This window comes from Boleophthalmus pectinirostris, unplaced genomic scaffold (genome assembly GCF_026225935.1).
Source record: "Boleophthalmus pectinirostris isolate CB_2022bp ecotype Guang Dong unplaced genomic scaffold, ASM2622593v1 HiC_scaffold_14, whole genome shotgun sequence".
Classification (NCBI taxonomy): Eukaryota; Metazoa; Chordata; class Actinopteri; order Gobiiformes; family Gobiidae; genus Boleophthalmus; species Boleophthalmus pectinirostris.
In genome coordinates this window covers 9918501-9930490 of record NW_026571047.1, presented here as the reverse complement: position 1 = coordinate 9930490, position 11990 = coordinate 9918501, and the positions used below count along the sequence as shown (strand labels likewise).

General features: G+C 39.2%; 3 protein-coding genes across 3 annotated transcripts in view; 1 reads left to right on the top strand and 2 right to left on the bottom strand.

Moving 5' to 3' along the window:
• Nucleotides 1–529: 529 nt before the first annotated feature.
• Nucleotides 530–6234, bottom strand: aco2 (aconitase 2, mitochondrial). Its single transcript, XM_055149869.1, has 17 exons — nucleotides 6109–6234; nucleotides 5134–5276; nucleotides 4695–4953; nucleotides 4529–4621; nucleotides 4285–4443; nucleotides 4071–4221; nucleotides 3888–3992; nucleotides 3711–3802; nucleotides 3527–3632; nucleotides 3289–3446; nucleotides 3145–3218; nucleotides 2948–3059; nucleotides 2592–2870; nucleotides 2309–2500; nucleotides 1984–2116; nucleotides 1790–1911; nucleotides 530–1626 (listed from the first exon to the last, which is right to left on the bottom strand). Exons 1-17 carry the CDS (start codon nucleotides 6142–6144, stop codon nucleotides 1492–1494), a joined length of 2349 nt encoding a protein of 782 aa, XP_055005844.1. The 5' UTR covers nucleotides 6145–6234; the 3' UTR covers nucleotides 530–1491.
• A 470-nt stretch (nucleotides 6235–6704) lies between these two features.
• Nucleotides 6705–8154, top strand: phf5a (PHD finger protein 5A). The gene is made up of 4 exons (XM_020924405.2): nucleotides 6705–6840; nucleotides 7125–7148; nucleotides 7506–7672; nucleotides 7978–8154. Exons 1-4 carry the CDS (start codon nucleotides 6789–6791, stop codon nucleotides 8065–8067), a joined length of 333 nt encoding a protein of 110 aa, XP_020780064.1. The 5' UTR covers nucleotides 6705–6788; the 3' UTR covers nucleotides 8068–8154.
• A 258-nt stretch (nucleotides 8155–8412) lies between these two features.
• Nucleotides 8413–11990, bottom strand: part of tefa (TEF transcription factor, PAR bZIP family member a) — a 4222-nt gene continuing 644 nt past the window's right edge. The window contains exons 2-5 of the mRNA XM_055150516.1: nucleotides 11678–11988; nucleotides 11288–11508; nucleotides 10215–10426; nucleotides 8413–9710 (exon numbers count right to left, since the gene is read on the bottom strand). Of these exons, the coding sequence (XP_055006491.1) occupies nucleotides 9689–9710; nucleotides 10215–10426; nucleotides 11288–11508; nucleotides 11678–11988 (766 nt within the window). The 3' untranslated portion in view covers nucleotides 8413–9688. The remainder of the gene's footprint in view (nucleotides 9711–10214; nucleotides 10427–11287; nucleotides 11509–11677; nucleotides 11989–11990) is intronic.

Below are 11990 nucleotides of genomic sequence, written 5' to 3'. Positions count from 1 at the left end.
GGGTTAGCGCTAAAAACAACGGGAGGCATCATCAAAACGCACTACCACACAACAGGCTTTGTTCTGCTTTGTACGTTTGGAAAAGACACCACTCAAGAACCTATGGATTATGGATAATTTATTAAATGTGCATGGAAGATGTGAAGAGAACAGTCAGCTCCTTTATTTTGTTACTGCTTTTTGTTTTGTTTTGTGAGAATTAGACTTTGTAAATGGCGGAGGCATACAGTACTGTATTTCCAGATTTTAAAACATTAACAGTATCCCCTTTTTCAAAGTTTAATCTCTGCTTGTGGCATGTAATTAAACATGCAGTGACAGCATCTCTGAGCCAAGATATTTTAGACTCACCAAGTACACAGCATTTTCTGAAAATTACAGTTTGTGGTTTGTGTTGTGCCCTGGTGTAATGAAAAACCTGGCTACACCAAACTAAAGTCGCTTTCTTAGTTGCATTTAGAGTAGAGTTGTATCTTAGATGTTATAGTTTTATGAGTTACAATGCAAAAAGGACACCACCTCATACAAGTTGAAGTAAATAAAGGAGAGATTTATTTTTATTGTACAATCCATAGGCATTTCTGCAACACAGAAAGATCATGTGGGAGAAAACACAATTACTTCACTGTACATGGGCCCAGAAATTTACAGTTAGAAGCAGCTGACAAACAGTAATGCAGATATATATTTATAAAGGAGCCACCGTATACATTGTCTTTGTCATCTGAATTAGCACGATGTTATTATCCCTTTGTCTATTATAATTTGATGTTATAGTGAGATGGATTTACAAGGAAGAGTGCTGATAATTTGGAAAATCCTCACACAAATTCTGCTTGAACAAAAATGAACATGCAGAATCAATCAGTAATCATAAATAAATACAAAACAGGAAGATCCATATGGTGTGCTTGACCTTAAAACCAGGGCAGAGGCAATGAGGAGGTCGGCTAATTGTGGGTTAGAGTGATGAAGGGTTGGGGGTTCCCAAAATAGACTTTGGAGTGTGTTGCGTGCCAAAAATAAACACTGCACTGAATGAATGCAATCTGATTCTGACATATGACAAAACTACAGTAGCGAATTTGCTACTGAAATGCGCAATGCAAAGTTACTTAAAACAAAACGGCTGACAAAGCACTACAAGTGAAGTGTCCTCTTTGCTATGTGGACATATTTAGACAGCTGCTCACATCAGCTGTGTTATGTCACTATACAGGTCAAGGATGTGTCTATAGTGAGCTCTTTTGTTTCCACTCTGACTTAAACTGTGGTCCAGCAGCTGACTAGTGGTTACCCTCCATTCTTGACATTAGCTAGGCACTTAGTCTGAAGTCATTAAACTGCTAACATTTATATATTCTCTCTAAAACTGTCATACTTCAGTCTAGTGTGTTAATGCAGATATGGACAACTCATTTACAGCTTGTACAATCTTCCTCTGCCCACAACTTGCGCGACCCTGTTACCCCTGGTACTTCTCCACACTGCTCAGTGCTGCAGCTCCTTCATCCTGTTAAGAGCTGAGCCCGCCTTGAACCATTCGATCTGTGTCTCGTTGAAGGTGTGGTTGAGTTCAATTATGTCCACTGAGCCGTCGCTGTGCTTCACCTCTGCAGTGAGGGGCTGGAGAGGGGAAAGCCAAAAAACATTCATTCATTTGAGCTTTTGTGGAACACCTTTTGTATTCTTTTCCCAGTTACTGAAAAAGTCACTGGAAAAGTGACACCTCTCAAGAGGTTGTAATGAGACTACCCTTTAGAAAGAGCTTTAAAAGCTGTGTTCTCACCTTTCCTGGAGCAAATGTTTTAAGTCCTTTGATTGAGATTTTGTCATCTGGGTGAATCTTGTCATAGTCTGATGGGTTGCTAAAGGTAAGTGGCAAAAGTCCCTGCTTCTTCAGGTTAGTTTCTAAGAAACAAGATGATTGTTTAATGTTGAACAATGCAGCAGTACAAAACAGGACATTGTGTTGATAAATACCATGAATGCGAGCAAAGCTCTTGACAATAATTGCTCTTCCTCCCAAATGTCTTGGCTCAAGTGCTGCGTGTTCTCTGCTAGATCCCTCACCGTAGTTGTCATCTCCAACAGCAACCCATGAAACACCATTGGCCTGCAGAAAAACCCCCAACATGTTTTATGTTTGTTTTGTTTTTTTTTTAAATAGAGGAAAGATCTCAGCCCATAAAGGTCTTAATACATTAATAAATCAATAAAACCAAAGTTCAGTGTAATTAACTGGCACGTCCCATAATGTTTTATAACACAAATCGTGTTCTAGCAGATCTTTGTCCTCCTTGCATACCTTATAGTGACGGGCCACATCTGGCACTCCTCCGTATTCTCCCGTCAAATGGTTCTTGATCTTGTTGACAGCGTCATTCTCGCTATTCACTGCTCCGATCAGCATGTTGTTTGAGATGTTGTCCAAATGACCACGGAACTTCAGCCATGGTCCTGCCGCACTGATGTGGTCGGTGGTGCACTTACCTTTCACCTGGACAACAAGACCATGAACAAGACATCAAACAAACCACATTTTATATAGAGTTGGCCATATTGAGAAAGTCAGCTTGATGTAGACTAACCTTTATCAACACTTGCATATCTTCCAGGTCTTTTCCACTCCACTTGTCGAAGGGCTCCAGTAGTTGTAGTCGATTGCTTGTTGGACTGACATCTACCTTGAGGCCACTGCCGTCTCCTGGGGGGTGCTGGTAGGTGTCCTGGCCTGGGTCGAAGTCTTTAGCGGGCAGCTCATCTCCGTACGGGGGCTTCAGCTTGAACTTCTCACCACTGGGGGCTGTGAGATAATCGGTCTCTGGGTTGAAGTCTAGTGTACCGGCAATGGCAAGGGCTGTGACAATCTGAGGATAAAAATAAAGAATATAATTCAACATCAATTAAGTCAGAATTTGTGATTGAGCTAACTTTGCCTTTATACCTCAGGGGATGTAACAAAAGCATGTGTAGCTGGGTTGGCATCATTTCTGGCTGTGAAATTTCTGTTGAATGAAGTCACAATTGTGTTCTTCTCTCCTTTCTTAACGTCTCGTCTGAAATCATGAATTAATCCAGTTAAAACTTAAACTTGACATATCTTTTTAAAAAATTGTATTCAACATGAAACAAATTCTGTACCTATCCCACTGTCCAATGCAAGGGCCACATGCGTTGGCCAAAACAATACCTCCAACATCATGAAAGATCTTTGACTGCCAATAAAAAACAAAGATTTAAGTATCCTCCATTGCCTTGAAGTTGGCCAAAAATGCATTCTCTTACATATCCATCTCTCTCAATAGTGGCACGAATCTGCTCAGAGCCAGGGGTCACTGTGAACTGGGCCTTGCACTTTAGGCCCTTGTCCAAAGCCTGCTTGGCCAATGAAGCAGAACGACCCATGTCCTCGTAGCTGGAGTTGGTACAGCTGCCAATTAGCCCTACAAACAACAACAAAATGTAATACTATATACAAAAATACAATGTTAGTTGCCATAGATAGAGAAGTGAAATGTCTTACCAACTTTGACCTCTAGTGGCCAGTCTTTTTCCTTGGCTGTGGCACCAATAGACGCAACAGGGTGGGCATAGTCGGGGGTGAATGGTCCATTGATGTGGGGCTTCAGCTAAAATGCAATATAGAACAGTAAAGGTTATAGGTTGTATGCAAAAGGTCTTTAAGTAATTTCAAAATGTTTAACCACCTCATCCAAATTGAGCTCAATGATCTGATCATATTCACAGCCTTCGTCCGGCACCAGCAAGTCTGCATTTTCATCAGCAAGAGCAGCAATTTCTAAAGACAATAAGGAAATGTTAAAATATTTCAATATTTATTGAAATTAATAGAAAAAATTAAATCAAAATCGGTTTATACATACGCCCACGTCCAGTCTTTTCCAAATACTTCCTCATTCTGTGGTTGTAGGGAAACACTGATGTGGTAGCTCCAATCTCTGCTCCCATGTTGCAAATAGTAGCCATTCCTGTATTATAATGTAAACATGTTAAGTAAATTTGTAAGAAAGACTTGTACTCTTATATACTCTTGTATATTTTCTAACCAGTGCAAGAAATTGAGTCAACTCCTGGTCCAGTGTACTCTACAATGGCTCCAGTGCCTCCTTTGACAGTCAAAATGCCTGCCACTTTTAAGATGATATCCTTTGGAGAGGTCCATCCAGAGAGGGATCCTGTCAGCTTCACTCCAATAACCTGTACAAATATAATGTTATCAAGTTCTGAGGATAAAGCAACATGTAAATCTGATGATCTTACCTTAGGACACTTGAGCTCCCAGGGGATTCCAGCCATGACATCTACAGCATCAGCACCTCCGACTCCGATGCAAATGGCACCAAGCCCACCACCGTTAGGTGTGTGGGAATCTGTGCCAATTAACATGACTCCTGGGTAGGCATAGTTCTCTAGTATGATCTAAGGGGGCAAATTGAAGTTATAGGATTTTTTTTTGCTATTTAATTTCCCGTAACATTATTGTTGAATTGAATGAGCTACATACCTGATGGATAATTCCAGAACCTGGTTTCCAAAAGCCAACACCATATTTAGCACCAGCACTAGACAGGAAGTTGTACACTTCTTGGTTAATGTCCTGTAATCAAAACACATTAGATTAAATTGAGATTCACAACAGCAACATTGTATCCACTAATGTCAGTGTTTACCTTTGCTCTGGCAAGATCCTTCTCTCCTCCGATCTGGGCCTCTATCAAGTGATCACAGTGAATGGTGGAGGGCACAGCCACCTTTGGAAGGCCACTGCTGATGAACTGTAGCATGGCCATCTGAGCTGTAGCGTCCTGCATGGCCACACGGTCTGGGCGCAGACGGAGGTAGGTGCGCCCGCGGTCAATTTCCTGGTTGTGGGCGTCATCGAGATGGCCGTATACAATCTTCTCTGACAAAGTGAGGGGCCGGTTTAGTCTGAAAATATATGTAAATATATATATTTTTTTAATGTTGGACTTTTGTGTGTTAAAATGAAAAGTATGCCAAAGGTCAGACAGGGAAGCCTAGATCAAACAGGAGAGATAAGGGAGTGTTGGGGACTATAAGCCTAACTGTAATATGGGACAGAGTAATACCGTATTGAGAACCACTGACCTTTTCTTCACAATGTCCACATTGGAGCGGAGTTTACCGTAGTTGATGTAGGACGTGGGTTCAAAGCGGCTCATGGACACTTGAGCCTTGGCTCTGTAAGCAGCTGACACATGCAGGCGGCGGGCACCATGGCCCAAAGCCAGCTGAAAACAACAACATTGTCAACAATGAATGAAAAACAATCACAGGTGAAAAATACATGTAGTGGAGAATAAGCGGCGTTAACTCATGTTGATCGAGCCGGAAATCGTTTTATAATACTAGTCTGTCCCATGATATTTTTATGGGTGAAAAGGGACAACGTGTCACCTCATTTAACCTTCAGAAAAATGGTCTTTAATCCAGCTATAATGATAAAAAATCATAAACAAATACATGAAATATATCTCAACTGTCATCAGCCGCGTTAATTTCACTATTTCAGACGGATGAATATGTTTATTGATAATGCCAACTTGGCTCGGCTGACTGTGGGTTGAATGATCAAGTAATACAGGAGTGTAGAACACGTTTAAACCTTTGATAAGTTGCAGATTGAGAGAAAATATATTACTTGAAATTACTGTCTAAGAACGTTTGGTTTGGCCGTGAACCGCTACTCGCGTCAGTGACCACTACGAGCACTAACCTTGTGTTAACCTTGCAACTTAGCATCTAATAGTACATGCCTAGCTGGAGAAACTGTGGTACAAAGCTGTAACGGATAGAACGGTAGCTAACGGCTATCTAACAGGGGAAATATCCGCGTATAAATGCATTTAAGATAACCTCGTAGCGCAATGGTTGTGCTCAGGACACGATGACCTGAGCAAGGAGCCGCGGAGAAATTTTAAAGCTCATCCTACCTCGGCCTAGGTCAAATTATAAAATAACGTCAAGACGTTTACATTACAATACACTAACAATTTCGATATTTATACAAGACATCCTTATAGAACGCAGCAAAAAGCTAAAAAGTATATTTTTGTTGCTTACCTGGAGCCGGGTGACAGTGAGACAGTAGGTTGCCATTTTGTTCACTGACAAAGATGTGACCGTCAGTTGTGACGTCACACTTATATAAAGGCCAATGCCACAGGTCCTGCAAGAACTATAAAATGTATTTTAAATGTTTTATTATTTTGGACGCTTCAAAACGATTGCACACCACAGGAGGTTATGTTAATAAGTAGTAACCAAATTAACCAATAGTATATCACTATATACGCCATATAATGGGTGATAATATACATTATCATAGAATGCAAACATTAAAGAACATGATAGGATAATAATAATAATAATAATAATAATAATAATAATAATAATAATAATAATAATAATAATAATAATAATAATAATAATAATATAATAATAATAATTATTATTATTATTATTATTATTATTATTATTACTGATTGGAACACCTACAGCAAACAGGGACATTTTTGTTTCTTTATGCACAGATTATATGTTGTTTATTGTTTTCAGATCATTTAGAAATGTTTGCAAATGATCTATTCAGAGAAAGTGGGATAAAAATGGGAAATCAGTTAGTTTGAAATGATTTACACACACCATGCGCTAGGTGGCGATACTGCTGGTCCCCTACACAGTTTGGAGGTTAAAGGGTAAAGTGGAGCCGCTGAAGAGCGCTTGCTTAACGTTAGCTCATTATGGCTAAACATCATCCAGATTTAATTTTTTGCAGAAAACAGGCAGGCGTCGGTGAGTTTTTTATATTGTACAAAGTATACACTATACAGGATACGTATTTATTTAACGTTTCAACTGCAATTTTAGGCATCGTTAAATAAGAAACGACAGCGTGGGCTTCACTATGCTAACAGTAGTCAGCCAAAACTTGCATCTTGGATTTAAAAAAAAAAACATACATATGATGATGTGTTTGATATGCTATAAGCTCTTGTTAATATTTGTCTAATGTTTGACATTAAAGCTGGCAGTTAGTTTTAATTTTATTTGACTAACATGATCTATTTCTTTTTCAGCTATTGGTCGACTGTGTGAGAAATGTAAGTACAACTCTGTCTCTTTTATAGCGGCTTTCATCCATCATCATCATCATCATCATCATCATCATCATCATCATTATTATCATCATTTTGCACATCTTATTATCAATGTATGTTGAAGGGCTGTGTGTTGAATTAATGTTTACCAGCAGTAAAGGAGACTAAAACAAGTCCAACCAAACTTGGTTTTACTAGTGATGAAGCAGGAATATGTTATAAAACCAAATGTTATATCAAATGACTGTTTTTAATCAACACATTTGGTTATAAAGTTGCCCACAGTTAGTCTTTATTTGCAAGAATAGAAATTGGAAAACATGTTTTGTCTGTGTTGATAATTGTATTTGATTTTTTCAGGTGATGGAAAGTGTGTCATCTGTGATTCTTATGTGAGGCCATGCACACTTGTCCGCATCTGTGATGAGTGCAATTATGGCTCCTACCAGGGTCGCTGTGTCATATGTGGAGGGCCTGGAGTCTCAGATGCCTACTACTGCAAAGAGTGCACCATCCAGGAGAAAGATGTGAGTCTGCACTTTAATATGATGAGATCACTATACAAAATGTGCATTCACTCTCTAAGGTTTGTACAGAACAGGGCTGTGTATGTCTGAAACTCATTTCTGTGTTTTTTATGTAGAGCGGCGCACTGTATTGGCCATTGTTTGGTCCTTTTTTATTTATCATTTTGGGTACAGGTTGGCCATGCAGAGTTTATCAGCAATCTGCTGCTCTGGATTCTAAAGAAATCAACTATTGTACATGTGTGAAATATGAACCTTTTACAAATCCTACTAGGTGTGTAAACTGGTGTCTTCTCTTTCTGCAGAGAGACGGCTGTCCAAAGATTGTGAATTTGGGCAGCTCCAAAACAGACCTGTTTTATGAAAGAAAGAAGTATGGCTTCAAGAAGAGGTGAAGACTCCTGCAACGAAGCCTTGTTTTAATTTTTCAGCTTTTGCAACACCCACCTTTTTTTGCTAATAAAACATTTATACATTTGTCATTTCTGATGTTGACTACTTTTTGAAACCTTTCATGTTAAGTCCTCATCTGTACGATTTATAAGTAGTTTACCCAGCCCTGTGGTATTTTCACCTTCTATATGCAGATAAAAGACCAGAGACAACAGGTGAGCCTGAACAAAGGCCAAGTGAGAGAAGGGAGGAACAGATTTCACATCTGCCATCTACTGTTAAGAGGGGGTGATAAAATCAACCAAACCTACAAATGCTAGCTTTTCAAGAATCACTCAACTCTCAAACACATTTAAACAACTTTATTACATACCATTATACAATAGAGAAAAGTTTTTACTCTTCAAACTATTTTACAAAAAATAAAGACAGAGGTTAAAAAAACACATTTTACAGTTAACAAATTGACCTGTTTATAAAGGCAAGATAATAAGCAGAAAGATGTAAATGTGTAAAACATCTAAGGAAGCAATTTTTGTCTAATTATAATGTCACCAACTATGCCTTAACTTAAGAGGACTACCTGGACATTCTGACAGTACATTTATTCCTTTACAAGTTATTGTACTCATTTATGGAAGCTCACAAACAACTTTCCCTTTAGACAGGATGCATTTTCAAAGCAGATGGTGCAATACACAAACCTATAATCTAGCAGACAGGAAACTGCATTGAAATGGCTTTGACAGAGAAGACACTTGGAAAATACTGTGGGTACACACTGCCACACAGCAGTCTGCGAGTACATAGATCTTCCGCAACTGTGTCATATTTGATAAAAATAGTTTGTCATTTGACGTGGAGTTATGCAAGTTGAATATAATACATGTTTTGAATGGCATTTTTTGTCTTATTTTGATTCATTTTGGAATTGTAGGGAACATACATGTCTGATGCTGTAATAGAGATCATGAATGGATGAACACGTTAATTCCAGTTACTTGAAAATGGCATACAAAACATGACTCATGTTCTGAATTGATACAGAATAATAAAAATAAAAGCATACTATTAGCTTATTTACATGTCATGCTTTAGACAGACAAGGACAGACATTGCATGGCACCAGAGCAACCGTGAACATATGTACAGCTCTGTGCCATTTATCATGCGCAACTGTTAATTATTCATTGTGAACATGGTACACCGTAGCGTAGCCTTGTCACGAAATTCCCCTGAAGAAGTTAACTGGAATTGTCACAGTCAAACATTTAGTGGGCAAAATACCCAAGTTATCATAATCTACAATATCGTAACTAGAAATAGAAATTACTTTTTGAAAAAAAAAAAAACAAAAAAAAAACACATTGAAGACAACAATAAACTAGTGATCTAAAAATCAATAATCAACCCCATATTTAACCCAAACCAACTATGATCTCATTAGGCCAAAGACTTACAAAACATGATGCGTACACAATGTTAATATGTGTACTGAAGAAGCACTTCTCAGAACTTAAATGAATAGATAATGCATGAAAAATAAACATTCTTCTCTTCTTACTCCTCTTCAAAGACCAATATGATTTATTTAAACATCTGAAAAATAAATCGACTTGTGGTCTAAAGGTCATCCGTCACAGCACTTGAAAGAGAAAAGAAGATCAATCAATGACGTTAATGCATTCGATTTTCTTTCGCTATATAAATACATATTATGTTATTGTTTTATGTCTTGTGTAGCACTTTTCTAAACTGTACAGAGATGAACAGTGATGTAGGTGCAGCTGAATGAATGGCTGCTTCGGATGAAAAACTATATAATGGTTAAAAATATATATTTTTTTTAAAAGGCAAAAAGTTGTCATAAGCTTATCTGCCTCTTCTTTGTAAAAAGGATGTAGGTAGTTGTATTTATATCAGCAATCTTCTGGGTCACCTGATTATTTGTTTTCGATTTTTCGTTTCTGTGTGTTCTTAAAGACTTCTTTTTAAACCATGATGGATATAAAAGAAAAAAAGGTTTAAAAAGTTACCAGGACTACTGATCACAATGTGTGAATCACCATGGGAACCAGGTCTAAACCGGAAAGGAACAGTTTACATGTTCTGTGTATTATGCCGTTGTTGTTTTTTGTTAGTGCCTTACAGTGTTCCAAATTTAGCTTCGTATCGTCCCACAATATTCTTGAAGCGGCCACACTCCTTCCTCAGCTCAGCCACCTCGGTCCGCAGGGCAGTGTTCTCCCTCTCTAAGAAGGCTGCTCGCACTGTGATCTGGTTCTCCTTCAATCGCCGAGCGTCTCGTGAGCGTTTGGCCGCCATGTTGTTCTTCTTCCTCCTCTGCCAGTACTTCTCATCCTGCAGACAGAGAGGCACTGTTAAGACTCACACCACTAAAGATGGCAGGGCATCTGAGGCAACTGGACACTAAAATTATCACATGACACCCTTGCCACCTTTCAACTACCTCATCTACTGTATGTACTCATTCTAAAAATAAATATAATTAAGTATCTAGGTCTTTAATAATATCTTACATTAAATGGTTGTAATCGTGCGGAGTACAAAAATTACATCCTGTTAGTGTGTAAACAAAACCAGTCTCCTCTTGAGTGGGAAAAAGAAATCCATCTCATGAGATGCAAACTGCTGAGTCACTTTGACTCTGCAGTCCACTTCCTGCCACAAAGACCCTCTTTATCTGATAGATGGAGTTTTCTTGCTTCAAACAGCCAATAAAAAGACATTCCAGTGGCACAATTAGCTTTGTAAACATTTTTAAGGGTACAGGATTCACTTAACCTGTGGTACATGAACCAAAATGACTATTGCGTGCCAAGCAGACAGTGTACTATGTCAATTATTTAGCAGACGATAATTGTACTGCAGATGGAAATGAGCTTCCTAAGACAGAGTCTCATACTAGCATTTCTGCCCCCGGGCATTGTGTAACTGTACATTGTCCTGATAAATGAAGGAATGTGTCAAAGCGATTACTGACAAGGTGTAAACAAGTGCCTTCAGCTCCATTAGACTTTAGAGAAAAGACTATTGTGAGTCATCAGTGTGGGATTCATTTGTCTTTTGTTTTGCTCATAGTGGCCCCACCTTTTGCCACCTCTGAGCAGTCTTAAACTCTCCTCTCATTAAACTTAACAAGACACCAAACCAAACAAAATTTGTTAATCAAATGCAGTTAGACTGAAAACATTCACACACCTTCTGTTCCTCTGGAACAAACACCTTCTTGGCCTTCTTTATCATGGGCTGTGGCTTGAGCTCCTCCTCACTGAACTTGTGCTTGCGTGGGTCAAACAGCTCTCCTCCTGGGACACTGGACAAGACCAGGTCTGTGGGGTCGGGCTCATAGTTTACATTCACCTCAATCTCTTCTGGGTTGACTGGTTCAGGGGTTATTCTGTCTTTTTCAGTGGTCACTTCTGTGAACAAATGACTGCATGTCAGGCACAAAATATGGAGAATATAATTATCAAAACATCATGACTAGGAACCACACTATGCCTTGTTATATCATCATAAATTGTAGAGTTTGCAAAGTGCTGTGGTGAAGGTCAAATCAGGTAACAGGGGCTGGGTTGGCACACTCACCTGCAGTTATGTCACAGGTGACATCTGAGTCTGACTTGGTAATGATCACTACCTCCTCGGAGCACTGCTCGAGCTGTTGAATGGGGAGCAGGGGGACCTCTGGTGTTTCGGTAACCTCTGATTTCAGCCTCTTGTCTGCCTTTGAGGGGCTGGACTCCTGGGACATATCGTCACTGTCGGGTGAGGTAGGAATTCCATTCTCCATGAGGAATTCCTCCAAGTCCATGTACTCCAAGTGGAAGTTCTCGCCATCATACGGGATGGTCTTGTCCCAAATAGCAGGAGTAAGAGCTGCAGTCGGACCAATGCTGCT